The sequence below is a fragment of the Dendrobates tinctorius genome, unplaced genomic scaffold (assembly GCF_039654945.1).
Source record: "Dendrobates tinctorius isolate UK_male_01 unplaced genomic scaffold, ASM3965494v1 ptg000047l, whole genome shotgun sequence".
Classification (NCBI taxonomy): domain Eukaryota; kingdom Metazoa; phylum Chordata; class Amphibia; order Anura; family Dendrobatidae; genus Dendrobates; species Dendrobates tinctorius.
Genome location: NW_027361715.1, coordinates 11,037,501 through 11,064,156, shown reverse-complemented (window position 1 = coordinate 11,064,156; position 26,656 = coordinate 11,037,501). Strand labels below are relative to the sequence as shown.

Below are 26,656 nucleotides of genomic sequence, written 5' to 3'. Positions count from 1 at the left end.
ATATTTTGAATGTGTACGCTATCCATACATGTTATCCAGGGATACGGTACCCTTTCTAACCTTTGTGCAATGACGTGCAATCCATACTGGGCCTAACACCGTCTGAGCCTGCCTCATGCTGTATAGACATATATTTTGAATGTGTACGCTATCCATACATGTTTTCCAGGGATACGGTACCCTTTCTAACCTTTGTGCAATGACGTGCAATCCATACTGGGCCTAACACCGTCTGAGCCTGCCTCATGCTGTATAGACATATATTTTGAATGTGTACGCTATCCATACATGTTATCCAGGGATACGGTACCCTTTCTAACCTTTGTGCAATGACGTGCAATCCATACTGGGCCTAACACCGTCTGAGCCTGCCTCATGCTGTATAGACATATATTTTGAATGTGTACGCTATCCATACATGTTATCCGGGGATACGGTACCCCTTCTAACCTTTGTGCAATGACGTGCAATCCATACTGGGCCTAACACCGTCTGAGCCTGCCTCATGCTGTATAGACATATATTTTGAATGTGTACGCTATCGATACATTTTATCCGGGGTTACGGTACCCCTTCTAACCTTTGTGCAATGACGTGCAATCCATACTGGGCCTAACACCGTCTGAGCCTGCCTCATGCTGTATAGACATATATTTTGAATGTGTACGCTATCCATACATGTTATCCGGGGATACGGTACCCCTTCTAACCTTTGTGCAATGACGTGCAATCCATACTGGGCCTAACACGTCTGAGCCTGCCTCATGCTGTATAGACATATATTTTGAATGTGTACGCTATCCATACATGTTATCCAGGGATACGGTACCCTTTCTAACCTTTGTCCAATGACGTGCAATCCATACTGGGCCTAACACCGTCTGAGCCTGCCTCATGCTGTATAGACATATATTTTGAATGTGTACGCTATCCATACATGTTATCCGGGGATACGGTACCCCTTCTAACCTTTGTGCAATGACGTGCAATCCATACTGGGCCTAACACCGTCTGAGCCTGCCTCATGCTGTATAGACATATATTTTGAATGTGTACGCTATCCATACATGTTATCCGGGGATACGGTACCCCTTCTAACCTTTGTGCAATGACGTGCAATCCATACTGGGCCTAACACCGTCTGAGCCTGCCTCATGCTGTATAGACATATATTTTGAATGTGTACGCTATCTATACATGTTATCCAGGGATACGGTACCCGGTACCCTTTCTAACCTTTGTGCAATGACGTGCAATCCATACTGGGCCTAACACCGTCTGAGCCTGCCTCATGCTGTATAGACATATATTTTGAATGTGTACGCTATCCATACATGTTATCCGGGGATACGGTACCCCTTCTAACCTTAGTGCAATGACGTGCAATCCATACTGGGCCTAACACCGTCTGAGCCTGCCTCATGCTGTATAGACATATATTTTGAATGTGTACGCTATCCATACATGTTATCCGGGGATACGGTACCCCTTCTAACCTTTGTGCAATGACGTGCAATCCATACTGGGCCTAACACCGTCTGAGCCTGCCTCATGCTGTATAGACATATATTTTGAATGTGTACGCTATCCATACATGTTATCCGGGGATACGGTACCCCTTCTAACCTTTGTGCAATGACGTGCAATCCATACTGGGCCTAACACCGTCTGAGCCTGCCTCATGCTGTATAGACATATATTTTGAATGTGTACGCTATCCATACATGTTATCCAGGGATACGGTACCCTTTCTAACCTTTGTGCAATGACGTGTAATCCATACTGGGCCTAACACCGTCTGAGCCTGCCTCATGCTGTATAGACATATATTTTGAATGTGTACGCTATCCATACATGTTATCCAGGGATACGGTACCCTTTCTAACCTTTGTGCAATGACGTGCAATCCATACTGGGCCTAACACCGTCTGAGCCTGCCTCATGCTGTGTAGACATATATTTTGAATGTGTACGCTATCCATACATGTTTTCCAGGGATACGGTACCCTTTCTAACCTTTGTGCAATGACGTGCAATCCATACTGGGCCTAACACCGTCTGAGCCTGCCTCATGCTGTATAGACATATATTTTGAATGTGTACGCTATCCATACATGTTAGCCAGGGATACGGTACCCTTTCTAACCTTTGTGCAATGACGTGCAATCCATACTGGGCCTAACACCGTCTGAGCCTGCCTCATGCTGTATAGACATATATTTTGAAAGTGTACGCTATCCATACATGTTATCCGGGGATACGGTACCCCTTCTAACCTTTGTGCAATGACGTGCAATCCATACTGGGCCTAACACCGTCTGAGCCTGCCTCATGCTGTATAGACATATATTTTGAATGTGTACGCTATCCATACATGTTATCCGGGGATACGGTACCCCTTCTAACCTTTGTGCAATGACGTGCAATCCATACTGGGCCTAACACCGTCTGAGCCTGCCTCATGCTGTATAGACATATATTTTGAATGTGTACGCTATCCATACATGTTATCCAGGGATACGGTACCCTTTCTAACCTTTGTGCAATGACGTGCAATCCATACTGGGCCTAACACCGTCTGAGCCTGCCTCATGCTGTATAGACATATATTTTGAATGTGTACGCTATCGATACATTTTATCCGGGGATACGGTACCCCTTCTAACCTTTGTGCAATGACGTGCAATCCATACTGGGCCTAACACCGTCTGAGCCTGCCTCATGCTGTATAGACATATATTTTGAATGTGTACGCTATCCATACATGTTATCCAGGGATACGGTACCCGGTACCCTTTCTAACCTTTGTGCAATGACGTGCAATCCATACTGGGCCTAACACCGTCTGAGCCTGCCTCATGCTGTATAGACATATATTTTGAATGTGTACGCTATCCATACATGTTATCCGGGGATACGGTACCCCTTCTAACCTTTGTGCAATGACGTGCAATCCATACTGGGCCTAACACCGTCTGAGCCTGCCTCATGCTGTATAGACATATATTTTGAATGTGTACGCTATCCATACATGTTATCCGGGGATACGGTACCCCTTCTAACCTTTGTGCAATGACGTGCAATCCATACTGGGCCTAACACCGTCTGAGCCTGCCTCATGCTGTATAGACATATATTTTGAATGTGTACGCTATCCATACATGTTATCCGGGGATACGGTACCCCTTCTAACCTTTGTGCAATGACGTGCAATCCATACTGGGCCTAACACCGTCTGAGCCTGCCTCATGCTGTATAGACATATATTTTGAATGTGTACGCTATCCATACATGTTATCCGGGGATACGGTACCCCTTCTAACCTTTGTGCAATGACGTGCAATCCATACTGGGCCTAACACCGTCTGAGCCTGCCTCATGCTGTATAGACATATATTTTGAATGTGTACGCTATCCATACATGTTATCCGGGGATACGGTACCCCTTCTAACCTTTGTGCAATGACGTGCAATCCATACTGGGCCTAACACCGTCTGAGCCTGCCTCATGCTGTATAGACATATATTTTGAATGTGTACGCTATCCATACATGTTATCCGGGGATACGGTACCCCTTCTAACCTTTGTGCAATGACGTGCAATCCATACTGGGCCTAACACCGTCTGAGCCTGCCTCATGCTGTATAGACATATATTTTGAATGTGTACGCTATCCATACATGTTATCCGGGGATACGGTACCCCTTCTAACCTTTGTGCAATGACGTGCAATCCATACTGGGCCTAACACCATCTGAGCCTGCCTCATGCTGTATAGACATATATTTTGAATGTGTACGCTATCTATACATGTTATCCAGGGATACGGTACCCGGTACCCTTTCTAACCTTTGTGCAATGACGTGCAATCCATACTGGGCCTAACACCGTCTGAGCCTGCCTCATGCTGTATAGACATATATTTTGAATGTGTACGCTATCCATACATGTTATCCGGGGATACGGTACCCCTTCTAACCTTTGTGCAATGACGTGCAATCCATACTGGGCCTAACACCGTCTGAGCCTGCCTCATGCTGTATAGACATATATTTTGAATGTGTACGCTATCCATACATGTTATCCGGGGATACGGTACCCCTTCTAACCTTTGTGCAATGACGTGCAATCCATACTGGGCCTAACACCGTCTGAGCCTGCCTCATGCTGTATAGACATATATTTTGAATGTGTACGCTATCCATACATGTTATCCGGGGATACGGTACCCCTTCTAACCTTTGTGCAATGACGTGCAATCCATACTGGGCCTAACACCGTCTGAGCCTGCCTCATGCTGTATAGACATATATTTTGAATGTGTACGCTATCTATACATGTTATCCAGGGATACGGTACCCGGTACCCTTTCTAACCTTTGTGCAATGACGTGCAATCCATACTGGGCCCAACACCGTCTGAGGCTGCCTCATGCTGTATAGACATATATTTTGAATGTGTACGCTATCCATACATGTTATCCGGGGATACGGTACCCCTTCTAACCTTTGTGCAATGACGTGCAATCCATACTGGGCCTAACACCGTCTGAGCCTGCCTCATGCTGTATAGACATATATTTTGAATGTGTACGCTATCCATACATGTTATCCGGGGATACGGTACCCCTTCTAACCTTTGTGCAATGACGTGCAATCCATACTGGGCCTAACACCGTCTGAGCCTGCCTCATGCTGTATAGACATATATTTTGAATGTGTACGCTATCCATACATGTTATCCGGGGATACGGTACCCCTTCTAACCTTTGTGCAATGACGTGCAATCCATACTGGGCCTAACACCGTCTGAGCCTGCCTCATGCTGTATAGACATATATTTTGAATGTGTACGCTATCCATACATGTTATCCGGGGATACGGTACCCCTTCTAACCTTTGTGCAATGACGTGCAATCCATACTGGGCCTAACACCGTCTGAGCCTGCCTCATGCTGTATAGACATATATTTTGAATGTGTACGCTATCCATACATGTTATCCAGGGATACGGTACCCTTTCTAACCTTTGTGCAATGACGTGCAATCCATACTGGGCCTAACACCGTCTGAGCCTGCCTCATGCTGTATAGACATATATTTTGAATGTGTACGCTATCCATACATGTTATCCAGGGATACGGTACCCTTTCTAACCTTTGTGCAATGACGTGCAATCCATACTGGGCCTAACACCGTCTGAGCCTGCCTCATGCTGTATAGACATATATTTTGAATGTGTACGCTATCCATACATGTTATCCGGGGATACGGTACCCCTTCTAACCTTTGTGCAATGACGTGCAATCCATACTGGGCCTAACACCGTCTGAGCCTGCCTCATGCTGTATAGACATATATTTTGAATGTGTACGCTATCCATACATGTTATCCGGGGATACGGTACCCCTTCTAACCTTTGTGCAATGACGTGCAATCCATACTGGGCCTAACACCGTCTGAGCCTGCCTCATGCTGTATAGACATATATTTTGAATGTGTACGCTATCCATACATGTTATCCGGGGATACGGTACCCCTTCTAACCTTTGTGCAATGACGTGCAATCCATACTGGGCCTAACACCGTCTGAGCCTGCCTCATGCTGTATAGACATATATTTTGAATGTGTACGCTATCCATACATGTTATCCGGGGATACGGTACCCCTTCTAACCTTTGTGCAATGACGTGCAATCCATACTGGGCCTAACACCGTCTGAGCCTGCCTCATGCTGTATAGACATATATTTTGAATGTGTACGCTATCCATACATGTTATCCGGGGATACGGTACCCCTTCTAACCTTTGTGCAATGACGTGCAATCCATACTGGGCCTAACACCGTCTGAGCCTGCCTCATGCTGTATAGACATATATTTTGAATGTGTACGCTATCCATACATGTTATCCGGGGATACGGTACCCCTTCTAACCTTTGTGCAATGACGTGCAATCCATACTGGGCCTAACACCGTCTGAGCCTGCCTCATGCTGTATAGACATATATTTTGAATGTGTACGCTATCCATACATGTTATCCGGGGATACGGTACCCCTTCTAACCTTTGTGCAATGACGTGCAATCCATACTGGGCCTAACACCGTCTGAGCCTGCCTCATGCTGTATAGACATATATTTTGAATGTGTACGCTATCCATACATGTTATCCGGGGATACGGTACCCCTTCTAACCTTTGTGCAATGACGTGCAATCCATACTGGGCCTAACACCGTCTGAGCCTGCCTCATGCTGTATAGACATATATTTTGAATGTGTACGCTATCCATACATGTTATCCGGGGATACGGTACCCCTTCTAACCTTTGTGCAATGACGTGCAATCCATACTGGGCCTAACACCGTCTGAGCCTGCCTCATGCTGTATAGACATATATTTTGAATGTGTACGCTATCCATACATGTTATCCGGGGATACGGTACCCCTTCTAACCTTTGTGCAATGACGTGCAATCCATACTGGGCCTAACACCGTCTGAGCCTGCCTCATGCTGTATAGACATATATTTTGAATGTGTACGCTATCCATACATGTTATCCGGGGATACGGTACCCCTTCTAACCTTTGTGCAATGACGTGCAATCCATACTGGGCCTAACACCGTCTGAGCCTGCCTCATGCTGTATAGACATATATTTTGAATGTGTACGCTATCCATACATGTTATCCGGGGATACGGTACCCCTTCTAACCTTTGTGCAATGACGTGCAATCCATACTGGGCCTAACACCGTCTGAGCCTGCCTCATGCTGTATAGACATATATTTTGAATGTGTACGCTATCCATACATGTTATCCGGGGATACGGTACCCCTTCTAACCTTTGTGCAATGACGTGCAATCCATACTGGGCCTAACACCGTCTGAGCCTGCCTCATGCTGTATAGACATATATTTTGAATGTGTACGCTATCCATACATGTTATCCGGGGATACGGTACCCCTTCTAACCTTTGTGCAATGACGTGCAATCCATACTGGGCCTAACACCGTCTGAGCCTGCCTCATGCTGTATAGACATATATTTTGAATGTGTACGCTATCCATACATGTTATCCGGGGATACGGTACCCCTTCTAACCTTTGTGCAATGACGTGCAATCCATACTGGGCCTAACACCGTCTGAGCCTGCCTCATGCTGTATAGACATATATTTTGAATGTGTACGCTATCCATACATGTTATCCGGGGATACGGTACCCCTTCTAACCTTTGTGCAATGACGTGCAATCCATACTGGGCCTAACACCGTCTGAGCCTGCCTCATGCTGTATAGACATATATTTTGAATGTGTACGCTATCTATACATGTTATCCAGGGATACGGTACCCGGTACCCTTTCTAACCTTTGTGCAATGACGTGCAATCCATACTGGGCCTAACACCGTCTGAGCCTGCCTCATGCTGTATAGACATATATTTTGAATGTGTACGCTATCCATACATGTTATCCGGGGATACGGTACCCCTTCTAACCTTTGTGCAATGACGTGCAATCCATACTGGGCCTAACACCGTCTGAGCCTGCCTCATGCTGTATAGACATATATTTTGAATGTGTACGCTATCCATACATGTTATCCGGGGATACGGTACCCCTTCTAACCTTTGTGCAATGACGTGCAATCCATACTGGGCCTAACACCGTCTGAGCCTGCCTCATGCTGTATAGACATATATTTTGAATGTGTACGCTATCCATACATGTTATCCGGGGATACGGTACCCCTTCTAACCTTTGTGCAATGACGTGCAATCCATACTGGGCCTAACACCGTCTGAGCCTGCCTCATGCTGTATAGACATATATTTTGAATGTGTACGCTATCCATACATGTTATCCGGGGATACGGTACCCCTTCTAACCTTTGTGCAATGACGTGCAATCCATACTGGGCCTAACACCGTCTGAGCCTGCCTCATGCTGTATAGACATATATTTTGAATGTGTACGCTATCCATACATGTTATCCAGGGATACGGTACCCTTTCTAACCTTTGTGCAATGACGTGCAATCCATACTGGGCCTAACACCGTCTGAGCCTGCCTCATGCTGTATAGACATATATTTTGAATGTGTACGCTATCCATACATGTTATCCAGGGATACGGTACCCTTTCTAACCTTTGTGCAATGACGTGCAATCCATACTGGGCCTAACACCGTCTGAGCCTGCCTCATGCTGTATAGACATATATTTTGAATGTGTACGCTATCCATACATGTTATCCGGGGATACGGTACCCCTTCTAACCTTTGTGCAATGACGTGCAATCCATACTGGGCCTAACACCGTCTGAGCCTGCCTCATGCTGTATAGACATATATTTTGAATGTGTACGCTATCCATACATGTTATCCGGGGATACGGTACCCCTTCTAACCTTTGTGCAATGACGTGCAATCCATACTGGGCCTAACACCGTCTGAGCCTGCCTCATGCTGTATAGACATATATTTTGAATGTGTACGCTATCCATACATGTTATCCGGGGATACGGTACCCCTTCTAACCTTTGTGCAATGACGTGCAATCCATACTGGGCCTAACACCGTCTGAGCCTGCCTCATGCTGTATAGACATATATTTTGAATGTGTACGCTATCCATACATGTTATCCGGGGATACGGTACCCCTTCTAACCTTTGTGCAATGACGTGCAATCCATACTGGGCCTAACACCGTCTGAGCCTGCCTCATGCTGTATAGACATATATTTTGAATGTGTACGCTATCCATACATGTTATCCAGGGATACGGTACCCTTTCTAACCTTTGTGCAATCACGTGCAATCCATACTGGGCGTGAGAACGGCTGGCGAGCTGTTAAGCAAGCTACAGCACCTGTCCAGACAAGTACAGGGATTCCCTATCGAGGAGACTTATTTGATTGTTTTCTATGTTGGGACAGCAATTTTTGGGGAGCACTATACTCTGGAGAATGATAGATGGGGCCCACCATACACTGGAACATTCCAAAGGTGGACATCAGACACTGGAGCAGCATTTACAGGGCCCATTATACACTAGAGCATTAGAAATGGGGCCCATTATGTTTGGAGCATTATTTGGGCCCATAAGACAGTGGAGCTTCATCCATGGGGACCAACATATACTGTAGCATTATGTGGAGCTCATCATATACGGTTTCAAACATTATATGGGACCAATGATTCTGTATGGAGAAATAGATGGGCCTCGTCATGAGATGTAAAAAGTGAGGTATTTTTCATTGTACTATACCGCTATTTCTCTGCCGTATCAGAGCATGATGAGTTGTGGTATGTGTTAAAGGGGCGCTCTTTCGCCCAGGGCACATGAAAACCTGGAGCCAGCCCTCCCCCCCACAACTTTAGCCAAATAACCCCCATTTTTCAGTGCGTAACTTGTATTATGAAGTTAATTAAGGTTGACAAGCTTAAGAAAGAAGAATTGATGCTTTTGGCATTCAAATGGGCACTGTAGGTATGTTTCCTGTCCTCCTCTCACTGCCGACTTTTATTCCCCATTGACTTACATTGGGTTTCGTGTTTCGGGACGACCCCGACTTTTCCCTATAATCGGACGATCTTGCTCGACCCGACTTTTGGAAAAGTCGGGTTTCACGAAACGAAACGCGACCCTAAAAAAGCAAAAGTCGCTCAACTCTAGTGACTATGTGTAATAATGATAGGATACCAGTGATAATAACTGAGCCACCTTGTGACAGGAATAACTGCTCAGTGACTCAGTCACCATTATTTATCCCTACAGTGAGATAATGGAGGACGGACTGCTCCTCAGAGTGGCGGCTACACCCAGACTACATGTCACATCACTGGCTCACCTGCCCACAGAGCGCAGGGTGACCGTGGGCGGAGCAGTCGCGTTCGCACTAGTTTGGTCCTCCTCCGCCGCCGTCGTCCTGTTGCAGCGCCTGCTGCTCCCGTTGGACACCTCGGATCTGGTCCAGTCACCGCCTTGTGTACACAGCAGCCCAGGTCTCGCTACCGAGCACTGCCGTCTCCGGTCCCAGGTGAGTCCACGCAGCAGTGACTGTAAACTCGCGTGTATGCGCTGCTGGGGAGACGTGTGCAAAACTAGTGCACAGCAAACCGGGCGCAGTTGCCCATAGCAACCAAGCCGATTACAGCTTCTAGTAGACACGAGCGCTTTCTGGTTGCTGTGGGCAACTGCTCCATATTTCTTCTCCCCATCTCCTAATATTGAGGGGGTGAATGCGCCATTACCAGATGTTCTACCACAGGGGTCTTGCTCCACTTTATTTGATGCAGGGGGAAGGAGCCAGGATGGCCTGACATGTTGATGGGTGCACAGGCCACTTTTACCAAAAACCGTGCCCGTCTGCGAACAATGGGGCCACCTGCACACTCCCCGCTGCGTGTTATAGATGCGTCAGGGGGTTGGGACGTGTTCACACTGCGGATCGCTGCAGAGTCTGCCACAGCTGTAGAAATCTATACCCTTGGGTGGGCATCACGGTGGGACCCCACACCCCTCATACGTTGCAGATTTTCTAGTTTCTCTTATTTATAAAAAAATAAATTTAAAAACAAAATCTGCGTGGAGTCTGCTGGGGTATGGGCACGTAGAGCGCATTGTCATTTTGCAGCATGTCACTTTCTGGCGTTAAAGAAAGTGCCGTGTAGCTCATTCATTACATCGGCTTAATTTGGGACATTTAAAAAAAAAAACAAGAAAAGGGGAACCAGGGGCGAAACGTGTCCCAAAGTGAACAAATCGGCAATCATTGACCCTTATACAAGAAGGTGGTAGAAGTATTAAGGAGGTTTGTAATGTGCACTACACCCCCCCCCCCCGATAACTAAAGTAATCAATTCCTTGTGACCCAGCGCAGGTTTCGCCCATCTCCCTGCTTTGTCAGGGGAGGGGGAGGAAAATGCAGGGTGCATAATGTATTTGGTCTATAGTGTGACAGATCCGCTTTATTTAACTCCTTAATATCTCAGATATATCTGTCACCAAGTGGGCTCAGGAGCTGAGCGTGCCCCCACCAGAATCTGTGTGCAGACCTTTGTAGATCCCGGACGGCGCATGACCGCGCCATATAGTTCTGTGAGGTTGTCGAGATCTGGTCAAGAGACCTGACGGACTGAGATCCACAGATGTCTCCACGTGAGCCCTAAGAGCGGCGCCCGCTGAGCACCGCCGGCTGCTTTTAGCCATTTACATGCTGCTGTCAATCTCTGACTCCCACTCAAAAGTACAGTTCATCACGCAGAATAAACACAGCTTCCATACGCTGTGCGGACAGGAACATAGCAAAGTGATGGCCTTAGGGGATTAAGCCTTTGTTCACACATTGCATTTTTACTCCTTTTTTTCTTTTTTTTTTTTTTCTGCACTTAAAATGCAGCAAAACCTTATACCTGTGTTTTTTGCTCCATTTTTTTCACTTACTCATCGGGTGAAACAATGCCGAAAGAAGTGACTTGCTGCAGTTTTCGGAATCGGTCATGAAAAAGAAAGCGTGCGCGTGAGATTTCTGAACGCTTTTGTTGGCACTGTAAAACGCAGCTGAAAATTTGCGTTTAAAAAAAAAAAAATGCGGCCAAATAAAAGTAGGCGAAACGCGACGTGTGAACATAGCCTTAGGGGGTTTTTCCACTTTCACGGATATGGACCCGAAATGATGTAAAATAACAAACAGCAGGTAGTCGCCCTCCCTGGGTCCAGCTCCGACTCCCAGCCCCCGCTTGGGTCTTGGTGTTGGACCAGTCACTGAGGTCAGAGCTGGAACCGAGGAGGGCGATACATCCCATTTGTAATTTTAGGTATTTTTTGCCTTTCCACGTTTCTGTAGCTATAACTATGTTGTCACAGGCGTGGCTGCCGCACAGTTTAGACAGGTATTTCTATAGGTAGATTGGTAATACAATAAATCGTTTTGCTAAGTAGAGGCCAAAAAATGTTTTCCGGTTGAGGTGCCACCTGCAGGTCATTGTGTCATTCTGCGAGTTTATGTAACTGAATATTTAAACTGTATTTAGTGATAAAATCGTGAATGTGTGTTTTTTTTGGCTGTTTTTTTGCTGAAGGGAGCAAGTTTACCTTTCAAATGGTCTATCGTGTGTGTGTGGGGCAAAGTAATCAGCGAAAAAGCAGTGCATTTATACAAATGTGTTGGTCGTGTGCTTTGGGGTACTGTGGTGCCACCTGCAGGTCATTTATCTTTACTGCAGGTTTATGAAAATGAATGTTTATACTGTATTTTGTGATCAAATTGTGGATGTGTGGTTTGTTTGGCTATTTTCTTGCTGAAGGGGGCAAGTTTACCCTTGAATTGGTGTATCAATTGTGTGTGTGGGTGCAGTATGAACGGGGATACAAAGGAATCACCGAAAAACAGTGTTTACATTATAGTTGTAAATATTTATTGTAGAGCGTTAAAGGGAACCTGTCACCCCCCCCCCCAGGCATTTTTAAGTAAAAGAGCCACCTTGTGCAGCACTAATGCTGCATTCTGTCAAGGTGGCTCTTTTACTTAGCCTCTGTTCCACCGCTGAAATAATCGTTTATAAAGTTGTTCCAAAATACCTGATATTTGACAGGGGGGCAGGTCTTTCCCCCTCTGTCAGACACCTCGCATCCATCACTCGTCTCACAACTGGCGCCGCCTCCTCAGTGTTTTTTTTCATTCCTGGCACCTGCGCTGTCCTGTAGTTTAGTGGGCATGCGCAGTTAGCGCTGCCCGACGTGCCCGTGCTGTCAGATAACATCCCGGCCTTTCAGATCTCGCGGGCCTGAGATCCCGCCCCGCAGTCGTTTATGATTTATTCACACTGCGGGGCTGGGATTCTCGAGCATGCGCAGTGGTTATCTGCGGAAGGATTTCCGGGAGTCGGAGAGCCGCAGATAACCACTGCGCATGCCCGAGAATCCCAGCCCCGCAGTGTGAATAAATCATAAACGACTGCGGGGTGGGATCTCAGGCCCGCGCGATCTGAAAGGCCGGGATGTTATCTGACAGCACGGGCACGACGGGCAGCACTAACTGCGCATGCCCACTAAACTACAGGACAGCGCAGGTGCCAGGAATTAAGAAGAACACTGAGGAGGCGGCGCCAAATCCGAAATGAATGATGGATGTGTCACCCGATATCACAATACTACATACCCCATGCATTATGAAAAAAAAAAAAAAAAAAAAAACTCTTCCTGATGAGGCTGCTATACTCAAGTCCACGTCAGTAAGATCTTATACATTTAATTTAAAAATATTCCAGGTATTTAAATGAGCATTTCCAGCTAAAAGTCACTTTGACATGGACATTTGCAGTAAGTACACCTGACTCATCAAGTCTCAAATTTATTTAAGATTGTATAGAGGTTGTATAGTGAAAATTTATGACGGATGTACTTTAGGCCTCTGATGGCACACCGACACATTATATTCCTTTTTTTTGGCTCATGTTTTGTCCTACTTTGGTGATTTGTGCATCAAACTCGCAGATTGTAATAAATAAGTGTTTGTTTCGAATGGACGGCACCCAGATGCCTCAAAGAGAAAAAAATTATGGATCTCAAAAAATGGAGATTTTTTTTTTTTTTTACAAATTTCAGTTTATTTTTCACCATTCAAATACCCCCCTCAAAAAAAGTACAAGTTTAGCATCACCGCTATCATACTGAATGATGTGTCCAGTTTATTTTTCCTATACAACAAATGTTGTAAAATCAAAACCGGACCAATGGAAGAATTATGGGGGGAGGTTTTCGTATTTTTCAGTACTTTATGCAGTAAAATGATTCAGGACTACCACTCGTCCCTCAAAAACAAGCCTGAGTACAGACATGTATGACATTAAAAAGCAAAACCCTCTCTGTTCATTCCAGGGTTAATCCGGCACCCCTATCTCTCTGGGGGCCCCAATAAGACTTCTGACTTTATATGGAGGGGCACAGGTTGTTGCAGATGATAAGGTGGCTTTATACTGGGCCTTGTTGCTTTGTCTCGTGCACCAGGAGATCTCCAGGGCCACCTCCTGTAATCTGAACAGGCCGCTTCCCAAACCGGTTCCCTAAGAGACTGTACACACAAATGTGCCGCACTTTACTAATCTGTGAGTACGGAGAAGGCAAAATCCGGAGGACTTTCCAAGAATTGCATCGCGATCTGTCATCCCTGACGTATGTACTTGTGGGATTTATGTGATACTTGTTTTATCAGGCTCGGGATTATTTTGAAGCCAAACTTTGCAGAACTGACCCACGATCGCGTCCACATCCCGAATATTACTCGGCCACGGTGATTGTGGGTCAGTCACGGGACCCGCTTAGGCCTGTTTCAGACATCAGTTTTCTCTGTCACTCTAAATCCGCCAAAATAGCGGAAAACGGATCCGCAGGCGGACTGACAGAAACGGGGGTCAGCGGATCGGCGGATGTACGGATCCGCCGATGGTAAAAATTTAAAGGAACTGCGCCTGGGGAAAAAAGCAAAAAACTAAAAAATTAATACCGCCGGATGTAGTGGTATCCGGAAGAGCATCTGCGGTGAGCGATCTTCTCGCGGGATGTGGGTGATCACGCGATGGGAGACCGCGAGGGTGGAGATCGCGCGATGGGAGACCGCGAGGGTGGAGATCGCGCGATGGGAGACCGCGAGGGTGGAGATCGCGCGATGGGAGACCGCGAGGGTGGAGATCGCGCGATGGGAGACCACGAGGGTGGAGATCGCGCGATGGGAGACCACGGGAGAGATGTGGGTGGAGATCGGGCGAGGAATGGAGGAGGTGGCGGGTAAGGAGAGAGAATGAATATTTTCATCCAGCAACGAGACTTGATTCAGGGTTAAAAGGGGAAAATTCGGATCCGGGCTGCAAAAAAACGTTGCATGGTCCGTTCGGTGATCTCAGCGGACGCCAAAATTTTGGCGGATCCGCACAAACACGGACGCAACGGACGATCATCAGTCAAAATCCGCCGATAATGAAAGTCAATGGGGAAAAAAACGGATCCGCAAAGAAAAATGGCGGATCTGTTTTTTTTCCAAAACAGCGGATTTTGACTGATGATCACAAACGGATGTGTGAAACAGGCCTTAAAGGGGATGTCAGGAAATGTGGAGACCCTTCAAATCCAGACTGTAGAATGTAAAAATGTGCTGATTGTAGGGAAATACAAATGTAGCATGTAATTGGGGGGGGAGTGCGACCAAGAATTAGTGCCGTGGACAGCGGCCCCACTTTTCAATAGGTTTCATATACGCTCCAGTGTCTTGATTGTTGTGCATGGCTGAATGGACACTAATTGGTAACAGTCGCCTCCTTTCTAGATGATAAGGCCAGGCTTTTTGATTTTTGTAGAAGCTCCATTATTCTGCTGCTTAGCTACTGATTGATCAATCATCTGATCAGTGGGGTCCTGGGAATCTGGACCCCACTGATCTGGTAAACCGAAGGGCATATGGAAGTAGTCGAGTGAATAGTGGCACTGAATGGAGAAGAGAACTAGGATAAAATCCAAATGACACTGTTTTTATCAAAAACGTGTAAAGCCATCCCACCGCGACAAGGTGTACCCAATCCGGGTGGTCCAATCTCTAATGTTAAACCTCTCTTTGTGCCAATAGATGCAGGCAGGATCCTTTCATTTTTATTCTAGGTTACATTAATGAGCACAGTGTGAATGTGCACCTACACATTGCACTTACACCAACTTGTATTCCAGCTCATTTCTTCGGGGCGCCCTAGTTTTTTGTACTGTGTACATACAGAGGTGTGACTCCCTCTTTTTGGGCTGTGCATTTAGTTTATATGGTGTTACACAGTCAGATCTGGGTCCTGCTCTGCCCACATTTATTGAGGCCGGCTGGCACATCGAGGTTTTACGTCAGAGGTAGGACTTTCCCGACTGGGTACACCGTGTCGCGGTGGGATGGCTTGTGTTCCAAATAGTGTCAGCTAAGCTCCCTGTGTTATTTTCATGGACGATTACTATTTTTTTCCTACAGGGTTTTTAGTCATTTTGTTTTTATTTTAGGTGATGTTTAATAATGGCCGCAGTGTGAACGTGCACTTATGTTCCATCCCATTTTGTCGGTGTTGCTGAATGCAGGTGGTAAAGGTAATGGTTATAGACTCCCTTTTTACTTTTCTCGCCAGCGTTTTGCTTGCTTTTCTGATTATTTCTGGTCTTCTGCATCTGTAGGTTTTCAGCCGTGGACTCCAAGTAAATAGAAGATAATTTCTGTGCTGGAGCCGAGCATGAGACACCAGGACTACGGGACTACGCCTCACTGTGTGCCGTCTGGCCCAGAGCAGGCGGTGGAATCTGCAGAGGATTAACCCTGTATTAAGCATGGATGGCTGTCCGGCCTGGACTTTCCTGCTCCGTTTTTACGTCACCCATCAGTTTTAGTCAGATTTTTATCCCATTACATATAACATATACTGCACACTGCTCCTGATATTCATGTATCGTCATATCCAGAAAGGCCCAGATGCGTGTAAGCCAGAGCGCTCCGTTCTGGAAGAAATATCAGTAACGTTCCTACCAGTCAGAAGCCTCCTGGAGGCGGGAAATCAAGGTGATCCTGGTAAGTTCCATAAGTCATTCTGTGCATTCCTGAATCCATGGTGACAAACTTTTCTATCACTGATTCTGGATGAAAATTTTGTCAACGTTTGTAACGGATGAGTTCATAGATGATTGCCGGTAATGGCGTGATGTGTCATCATGAGGTTTATGGGTGTTAGGTTGCTAATATTTACTAGGAATGTGTTATGTATAGGAATGACCTGCCCTAATTATACAGTAACCCAATTTTAGAGTTTCCCTGGTCACACTTTTAATAGGATTCTGTATAGTTACTGCACAGGAGCGGTGATGAGTGAGCGTGCTGGGATTCGATCATGCTCGGGTCCTTGCTCCTGCTTGTCTCCCGACTACTTGATAGAAGAACCAGAAATGTATGTATTTAATGGTAGAATTGCAGTTTACGCCCAACATTACAAGTATTTAAAGGGAACCTGTCACCCCCCCCCAGGCATTTTTAAGTAAAAGAGCCACCTTGTGCAGCACTAATGCTGCATTTTGTCAAGGTGGCTCTTTTATGTAGCGTCCCTTCCACCTCAGAAATAATCGTTTTTAATATTGGTCAGACATACCTGAAGTTTGACCGGGGGGCAGGTCTTTCCAGCTCTGACACAGACGCCTCACATCCATCAGTCATGTCCTCCTTTTGAATTTGGCGTCGCCTCCTCAGCGTTCAGTTCAATTCCTTGGGCCTGCGCTGTTATATCTTTCCTTGGGTTTGCTCAGTTAGCGCTGCCCGTGCCCTCACATCACATCCTGGCCTTCCTATCGTGCCTACGTGGACGCGCGGCCAGAGATCCCGCCCCGCAGAATCTTCTGATTTATTCGCACTGCGGAGCTGGGAATCTTGGGCATGAGAGCCGCAGAGAAATACTGCGCATGCCCAAGATTCTCAGCCCCGCAGTGTGAATAAATCAGAAGATTCTGCGGGGCGGGATCTCTTGCTGCGCGTCCACGTAGGCACGATAGGAAGGCCAGGATGTGATGTGAGGGCACGGGCAACGCTAACTGCGCATGCCCAAGAAAAAATATTACAGCGCAGGCCCAAGTAATTGAAATGAATGCTGAGGAGGTGTTGCCAAATTCAAAAGGAGGACATGACTGATAGATGCGAGGCGTCTGTGTCAGAGCGGGAAAGACCTGCCCCCCGGTCAAACTTCAGGTATGTCTGACCAATTTTAAAAACGATTATTTCTGCGGTGGAAGGGACGCTAAATAAAAGAGCCACCGTGACAGAATGCAGCATTAGTGCTGCACAAGGTGGTTCTTTTACTTAAAAACGCCTGGGGGGTGACGGGTTCCCTTTAAGGTATAGAAAAACGAGTGTGTAAATGACCTGCACTATTACTTTTTCCCAGATGACCATCTGCAGGAAGCCGTCTGGTAAGACAGTGTCCGACAAGGAAGGGGTGGACACTGCAACAGAGCCCCTTCAACACTCTCGGAGAAATGGCTGGAGTTGGCCTCCGCACCCATTGCAGTTTGTGGCCTGGTTCACTTATCTTCTGTTCACTATCATCGGATTTGGCATTCTCGTTCCACTCTTGCCTCGGCATTGGGTGGCTGCTGGCTATGTTGTATCCTTCAAATACAGATACTTAGGATTTGTTTTCTATGTTTGCGAAAAAAGTCATACCTATGTGTGAGTGTCTATAATGTGTGTGTGTGTATATATGATATACAGTGTGTATGTATTTAAAATTATATTGTATTTTGCATGTGTATGCATATATTTTTTAATTGGCTGATGGGAATTGGCATACATACTATATATATTATACACACACGCACACATGGATAAAATATATATAACAGAAAATTTCCATTATCTAAGATGTATACCTAAATATATTGTTTATACACGTGTGCATTTTTTTTTTGTGCTGAAAACGCCCCCCCTCGGCTTATATTATTATTATTATAGCGCCATTTATTCCATGGCGCTTTACGTGTGAGGAGGGGTATACATAATACAAGTACAGTAATCTTAAACAATACAAGTCACGACTGGTACAGGAGGAGAGAGGACCCTGCCCGTGAGGCTCACAATCTACAAGGGATGGGTGAAGATACATTAGGCAGGGGTAGAGGTTTTTTGTGCTGAAAACGCTCCCCTCGCCTTATACACGAGTCATTGTCTCAGAAGCTGGTGGTGGGAGGTGGAGCAGCGGATCGCTGCTAAAGAGAAATGAATATTCACTGCCCTGGCAATGAGTATTCTTTTATCTTATAGAGCGCACAGTTACAGCCGCAGCAGCCGGCTTCCAGCAGCTGTAAAAAAAAAAAAAAAAAAAAAAAGAGGCCTCCTACTTAACTTCCCTGCGCGCCCTTGCAGCATCTTGTTTGTTCCGGCTTCCAGCAGCTTCTGTGGCCGGGTGATCACATGTCCCTGGTGAGTGGAGAAAGTTGAATATTCATTACCTTAATGAGCGGAGACACGTGATCGGCCGAACGCAGGAGCTGCTGGAAGCCGGAAGAGGGTGCTGCAAGGGCGCAGAGGGAAGGTAAGTAGGGGTTTTTTTTTTTTTGTTTTTTTTTTCATAAATCGTTTCTCATGTGGAGCCATGCATACAAGGATAGGGATGAGGAGCCAAGCAAACCAAGACAAGGATGAGAAAAAATGCAGACAAGGACGGGGATAAGGTGCCAGGCATACAAGGATAGGGATGAGGGGACAATTCATACCCGGCTTATACTCGAGCCAATATGTTTTTCCAGTTTTTCATGGCCAAATTAGGTGCCTCAGCTTATACTTGAGTATATACAGTATGTACTTATGCCTTTTTTATATATTAAAATATATAAATTTATTGTTGTGTGTATGTGCACAAGTTTACGTGTGTATTTATGTATGAATGCTAATTTCCATCACCCAATTAAAAAAGTATATATGTATACATATGTAAAAGATACAAACTATATATATTAGCAGTTCTTTACTGTCATGATGCGAGGTTCTCCCGTACGCGGTACTATAATAACAAGGATTAGTGCTCCCCGGGTTGCGATGTTGTTCTGTGCTCTGGAATCCAGGCTGGCAGATGACAGGTTGCTGTAAATGTAGGTTATGGGCTGCTGACAGGTCAGTAGTCAGGCAGTGCAGTGATCGAACTGTCACTTACTGTGACTTTGGGAGGAGACAATGCTTGTAAAATAAAGCTGTTAAAAATAATTGTGCACAAAACTAATTACAAAGGTATTTACAAGAGTCCAATTACAATGATGGATCGCTGGACGCTGTCTACGCTTCCGTCTCCATCCTTGAGAGAGATACGACTATTGTGTCCCTCAGTGATAGGTAGGGCCCGCGGGATAAAGGTTATTGAGATAATTGCTTACTTTCAGAAACATCGCCCCCCTCTCACAGTGACTATGCCGATCTGTCTGTTTGTGCTACTCGACACTATTGAAATTAATGGGGCTGAGCTGTAATACCACGCACAACCTACAGTTGTGGCCAAAAGTATTGACACCCCTGCAATTCTGTCAGATAATACTCAGTTTCTTCCTGAAAATGATTGCAAACACAAATTCTTTGGTATTATTATCTTCATTTAATTTGTCTTAAATGAAAAAACACAAAAAGAATTGTCCTAAAGCCAAATTGGATATAATTCCACACCAAACATAAAAAAGAGGGTGGACAAAAGTATTGGCACTGTTCGAAAAATCATGTGATGCTTCTCTAATTTGTGTAATTAACAGAACCTGTAACTTACCTGTGGCACCTAACAGGTGTTGGCAATAACTAAATCACACTTGCAGCCAATTGACATGGATTAAAGTTGACTCAACCTCTGTCCTGTGTCCTTGTGTGTACCACATTGAGCATGGAGAAAAGAAAGAAGACCAAAGAACTGTCTGAGGACTTGAGGAAGCATGAGCAATCTCAAGGCTACAAGTCCATCTCCCAAGACCTGAATGTTCCTGTGTCTACCGTGCACAGTGTCATCAAGAAGTTTAAAGCCCATGGCACTGTGGCTAACCTCCCTAGATGTGGACGGAAAAGAAAAATTGACAAGAGATTTCAATTCAAGATTGTGCGGATGTTGGATAAAGAACCTCGACTAACATCCAAACAAGTTCAAGCTGCCCTGCTGTCCGAGGGTACAACAGTGTCAACCCGTACTATCCGTCGGCATCAGAATGAAAAGGGACTGTATGGTAGGAGACCCAGGAAGACCCCACTTCTTACCCCGAGACATAAAAAAGCCAGGCTGGAGTTTGCCAAAACTTACCTGAAAAAGCCTAAAACGTTTTGGAAGAATGTTCTCTGGTCAGATGAGACAAAAGTAGAGCTTTTTGGGCAAAGGCATCAACATAGAGTTTACAGGAGAAAAAAAGAGGCATTCAAAGAAAAGAACACTGTCCCTACAGTCAAACATGGCGGAGGTTGCCTGATGTTTTGGGGTTGCTTTGCTGCCTCTGGCACTGGACTGCTTGACCGTGTGCATGGCATTATGAAGTCTGAAGACTACCAACAAATTTTGCAGCATAATGTAGGGCCCAGTGTGAGAAAGCTGGGTCTCCCTCAGAGGTCATGGGTCTTCCAGCAGGACAATGACCCAAAACACACTTCAAAAAGCACTAGAAAATGGTTTAATAGAAAGCACTGGAGACTTCTAAGGTGACCAGCAATGAGTCCAGACCTGAATCCCATAGAACACCTGTGGAGAGATCTAAAAATGGCAGTTTGGAGAAGGCACCCTTCAAATATCAGGGACCTGGAGCAGTTTGCCAAAGAAGAATGGTCTAAAATTCCAGCAGAGCATTGTAAGAAACTCATTGTGCAACCAAGTATTAGGCTGAGGGTGCCAATACTTTTGTCTGGCCCATTTTTGGAGTTTTGTGTGAAATGATCAATGTTTTGCTTCATTTTCTTTTGTGTTTTTTCATTTAAGACAAATTAAATGAAGATAATAATACCAAAGAATTTGTGATTGCAATCATTTTCAGGAAGAAACTGAGTATTATCTGACAGAATTGCAGGGGTGTCAATACTTTTGGCCACAACTGTATGATCTGGGGTGGCACTGTATCTGTAAGAAAGCAGCCATTTTTTTCTAATCCTGGGCAGCATGTTTAGATGAGCTGTAAAACTGTGTCTCTTGGGTGAACCCATGTTATGTCCCTATAATAAAGTGCAAGTGTCATTTTACAATATTTAGATATAACTAATAGACACTGCAAATAGCCGCCGATCAGTGGAGATCCGGGTCCTCAGACCCTCACCAAATGCTAAACGCTCCACTTGAAGACCCCTTTTCTCTTGTATACAGTGTGCACTTTGGGCACTGTATAGACTCAATAGTAACTATCCATCCATAAGCCACTCTACGAGTGAATGTACGTACAGACCCAAAGACTTACTATTGAACCCGTTCACATGCCTGCGCCGCATACATAGCAGCACATGTCCACAGCCTTGGGGGTCTCCGGATCTGGACCCCCCACCATTCGGCTGCAATTTGCAGGGTCTATAATGTGTATATAGAATTGTATAATGACAGTTACGCTTTGTCCACAGGGCCCTTATAATGTGCTGTCAGCTCTTGAGTAGTAAAATTGGAGTGACTCAGTGTGGCGCCACCCCAGACCTCAGGTAGTAAAAAGCAGATAAATCTTCTGCTCATTTACAAGTCAACAGGTATCTATAAGAAAGCTTGTTCCCGATCATCGGCCATGTAAACTTGCTGACAAACAGGCCAGATTCTCACTTATCATCTGAGCGTGTATGCTGACATAAACAATATTAGTGTCCAGCAGTACGTCTCCTCATATGTACAGGGACACGCTGCCCACGATAGGATACTGTATGACGAAAGAACGGTCATTTTAACATATTCTTCCCGTCATACACACACAGTGATTTACTTGTACAGTCATGACCAAAAGTGTTGGCACCCTTAAAATAGTTTCCGATACTGACGTGTTTTTTCCCCAGAAAATGATTGCAATTACACATGTTTTGTTCTATACGTTTCTGGGCATGATTTTCATATTGCCCACACCTGTTACTTGCCACAGGTGAGTTTGAACGAGCATCGCATGCTTGAAACAAAGTTGATTACCCCCAATTTTGCCCAGACAATTTTTGGGTTTTTGTGTGAAATTATATCCAATTTGCCTTTTTTTTTTTTCTTTTTTTTTTTTTTCAATAAACAGGAAATAAACATGCAAATTACAAAACATGTGTAATTGCAATAATTTTCTGGGAGACATACTTCATTTTCTGGAACAATTTCAAGAGTGCCAACACTTTTGGCCAGCAGTGTATATTTGAACAGATTTGTCTATGGGCTGAAATCATCCAGTGCCTTCATCAGTAAAATTGTTTAAGCCTCAAAAAAAGCCCAAGTGATCAGCTGGCTGGAGTCTACCTCCAAGCGCACCTTTAAGGGTTGTATTGTGAAATACATTATTGAGCTGGAACCAGAACGTATCTTGGTGCCTCTTTCCGACGATGACCTGACCTGCAGTGCCCGGATGGGCAAATACACTCAGATGTATGCAGAGCTCCAATGCCAGTAAATGGAGAGAGCTGGTACATCCATGGCCACCTCAACTGTCGCTGTTGATCGAGCACCAGCTACAGGGGGGGGGGGGGATCGGAGGACCAGAGGTGGGATCCACACCTATTGGACATCTATGAAATTATGCAACTCTGATTGGACAAGAGTGCATGTGTCCTTGCCCCGAAGGAGCAGTGGGGCCTCCAAACACTTGTTTGCTTCCTTAGATTACACAATTTAGGATGCTTCTTGCATATATTTTACTTATCTTGCAGCAGATTTACTTGTCAAATTTTGTAGATAGTGTTAACTTTGATTTGACAGTTTGATAATGCGCCAATTTTATCAAAATGGCTGCATGATAAATTTGGTCATCTTGGTGTGCCCCTCAAGTTTAAGAAAAAGGGGGGAAAAAAAGTGCGCCTAAGGGTGGTTTCACATTAGCGTTTCAGGGCGCAGCGACGGCCTGCGCACGGCTGCCGCTAAGCCCCGCCCCCTGCCACGCCTCCTCCAGTAGCTCCGCCTACCAGCACATGACGCTGCATGCGTCCTGCGTCCCCTATCTTTATCACTGGGGACGCAGGCCGTGCGCAGTATGCGTATGGCGGCGCATGCGTCCTTTTGACGGTGCGCCGACCAGCGCCAAACGCAACCTGTTGCGCTCTGAAACGCTAATGTGAAACCACCCTAACTGAGCAAAACAGTGTGATGTCACGGGTGACTGGATACTCCGCCTCCAGCAGGGCGAATTTCTATTACACCCGTGACCCTGGATACTCCGCCTCCAGCAGGGCGAATTTCTATTACACCCGTGACCCTGGATACACCGCCTCCAGCAGGGCGAATTTCTATTACACCCGTGACCCTGGATACACCGCCTCCAGCAGGGCGAATTTAAACATTGAAACGTGCAGCCGGGTACACCGCCTCCAGCAGGAGAATTTCAATAGTTACACGTGTATCTGGATATACCGCCTCCAGCAGGGCGAATTTACAGAGATAAGGGAAACACCAGGGAAACCGATACAATGGAGGGCCCTGCAATAGGGAACGGGGACGTGGAGACCTGCACTCCCCTGAGTCAGTGTCCCTACACTCCTGACGATCCCTAGGCAGGTTCTGCACCTGGCGACGAGCAGGATACCTAAACACCCTAGCTCGCCCTGCACCTATCCGTTTCTAATGAATTGGACGGTGCAGAAACTAATCCCACCACTGCACTAAAACACACATAAGGAAAGTTACAAACAGGGAAAAACCACTTAGCTTTGCTCTGTTGTTATTGCTCCCAGCAACAGAGTCCAGCACCTGAGTGCAGCTTTCCTCCTGAATAGCTGCTATTTCACCAAACCTTTGTCAGAGCTGCAAGGAACTCCTCACTGTTGCTCCTTCCACACCAGGACTCTGACTGAGCTGAAAGGAACTCTTCTCTAGCTCCTTCCTCCACCAAGGATGGTTGGAAATGACCAATATCACTAACAGTGAGTGAGACCACCTGACTCTCCTTTATAGGTAAGAGCCAGAGCAATCACACCTGCTAGTGATTCCCGTGTAATAATACTAGCCACCACCGGGGGCAAAACTAGCACTAAAGACACCACTGTGTAATGACCCTAATGGCCACCGGGGGCAAAACTAACTTTAAGCAATCAGCTTAAAGGAAAAAAAAGGTTACATGTGCTTTTATCTGTCACAATCCAGCATGGATCGTGACAAACAGTTTGTACATTAACACATGGTTGTACCTATTGATGTATACTTTGTTACTCTTCCTTAACCGTCTTTATAGTGTATGGGAGTTCTGTTCACTTTACATTGTATTGTCCATTTTTTGGCTGTTACCATTGATCCAGCAGATGAAAATGTACGTGCCAAGGGCTCCCCTGGTCCACTGCCTGTATTTGATAGGACCAAGCATGCTCATGTCATTGAAAACATGCATTGTTACATCTGTGAGGTGGATGTGTAAGTAAAAGTTTTTGTGTCTTGTATGTGTACTAGTATTACAGATAAGATGAGCTGTGCGCAACAATGCTCACAAATTAAGTGAGCTCTGTGTGCCTCTCTTGGGAGTGCTTAAATTACAATAATGTAGGTATTGTTGAGGTTGTTTATCCCGCTGTTCTTTTAATCAGTGAGGGGCATCATGGCCAAGCCATGGTGGCTTAGTAGCTTCCTCTTCCATAAACAGAGGTCATATGATCCTGTGAAGTAGCTCTGCTATGCAGCCAGGAGGTTGTATTTCCACTGTAACTGGGGCTAATATACCGGCCCCCCAGTTACAGGGAAAGTCTGATAAAAAAAAGAAAATCAACCGAATAGGCTAGAAAAATACTTAATGGAGCCTGACTAAATGTCTCAAATTAATTCTTTATTAATATGTATTTTTACAAAAGATTAAAAACAGAACGATAAAAAGGGTGAAAGGGAGGCATGATACACTGCAAGAACTAAAGACACACGGTTTATATGTAGCCTCATAGACAAAAAAATCATCATGCATTCACTTATGTCCATGTATGACTGCAATCACCAGGGGTGATTGATCCTTATTGATATAATAGGGGTCCTTTTAAAGAAGCATAGGTGAAACGTGCCTCAGGGTATTGCTGACACATGGCTTGTTAAACAGGAGACATATAGTGTTTGTTAGCTTAGTATATTACATGTTGCTGTATATGTATTGCTGTAACTATTTTTGCACTTATGGAACACTGTGCATGTGGCAGATGAGTGTGTACTATACATCTGCCCTTCACTCTGAAGATAAACTGTTGGGTCCACCTCGACCCCGTGCACGGTGCTCCTGATAATTGCAGTAGCATGGTACAACCCCTGGCAAAAATTATGGAATCACCGGCCTTGGAGGATGTTCATTCAGTTGTTTAATTTTGTAGAAAAAAAATCAGACATGGCACAAAACTAAAGTAATTTCAAATGGCAACTTTCTGGCTTTAAGAAACACTAAAAGAAATCAAGAACAAAAAATGTGGTAGTCAGTAATGGTTACTTTTTCATTCCAAGCAGAGGGGAAAAATTATGGAATCACTCAATTCTGTGGGAAAAAATTATGGAGTCATGAAAAACAAACAAACAAAAAAACACTCCAGCACATCACTAGTATTTTGTTGCACCACCTCTGGCTTTTATAACAGCTTGCAGTCTCTGAGGCATGGACTTAATGAGTGTCACAGTACTCTTCATCAATCTGGCTCCAACTTTCTCTGACTGCTGTTGCCAGATCAGCTTTGCAGATTGGAGCCTTGTCATGGACCATTTTCTTCAATTTCCACCAAAGATTTTCAATTGGATTGAGATCCGGACTATTTGCAAGCCATGATATTGACCTTGTGTGTCTTTTTTCAAGGAATGTTTGCACAGTTTTTTCTCTGTGGCAGGATGCGTTATCATCTTGAAAAATGATTTCATCTTCCCCAAACATCCTTTCAATTGATGGGATAAGAAAAGTGTTCAAAATATCAACATAAACTTGATCATTTATTGAAGATGTAATGACAGCCATCTCCTCAGTGCCTTTACCTGACATGCAGCC

At 45.2% G+C, this 26,656-nt stretch overlaps 1 protein-coding gene and 1 long non-coding RNA gene across 4 annotated transcripts in view; one reads left to right on the top strand and one right to left on the bottom strand.

The window, feature by feature from the left end:
• The window catches only part of LOC141089708 (uncharacterized), a 37,821-nt gene extending 27,893 nt beyond the window's left edge, over positions 1 to 9,928 (bottom strand). The window contains exon 1 of the long non-coding RNA XR_012232373.1: positions 9,858 to 9,928. This is a non-coding gene — a long non-coding RNA (uncharacterized lncRNA). The remainder of the gene's footprint in view (positions 1 to 9,857) is intronic.
• ZDHHC1 (zDHHC palmitoyltransferase 1) overlaps positions 1 to 26,656 on the top strand; it is an 83,959-nt gene that overhangs the window by 27,095 nt on the left and 30,208 nt on the right. The window contains exons 1-6 of one of the 3 annotated variants that reach the window (XM_073576203.1): positions 9,909 to 10,046; positions 14,018 to 14,182; positions 16,037 to 16,120; positions 16,205 to 16,592; positions 17,950 to 18,168; positions 24,893 to 25,068. In XM_073576203.1, coding sequence (XP_073432304.1) covers positions 17,950 to 18,168; positions 24,893 to 25,068 — 395 coding nt within the window. In that variant the 5' untranslated portion in view covers positions 9,909 to 10,046; positions 14,018 to 14,182; positions 16,037 to 16,120; positions 16,205 to 16,592. Of the gene's footprint in view, positions 1 to 9,902; positions 10,047 to 14,017; positions 14,183 to 16,036; positions 16,121 to 16,204; positions 16,593 to 17,949; positions 18,169 to 24,892; positions 25,069 to 26,656 lie in introns of those variants that run through there. The other 2 variants (XM_073576202.1, XM_073576204.1) reach the window with 2 other exon arrangements.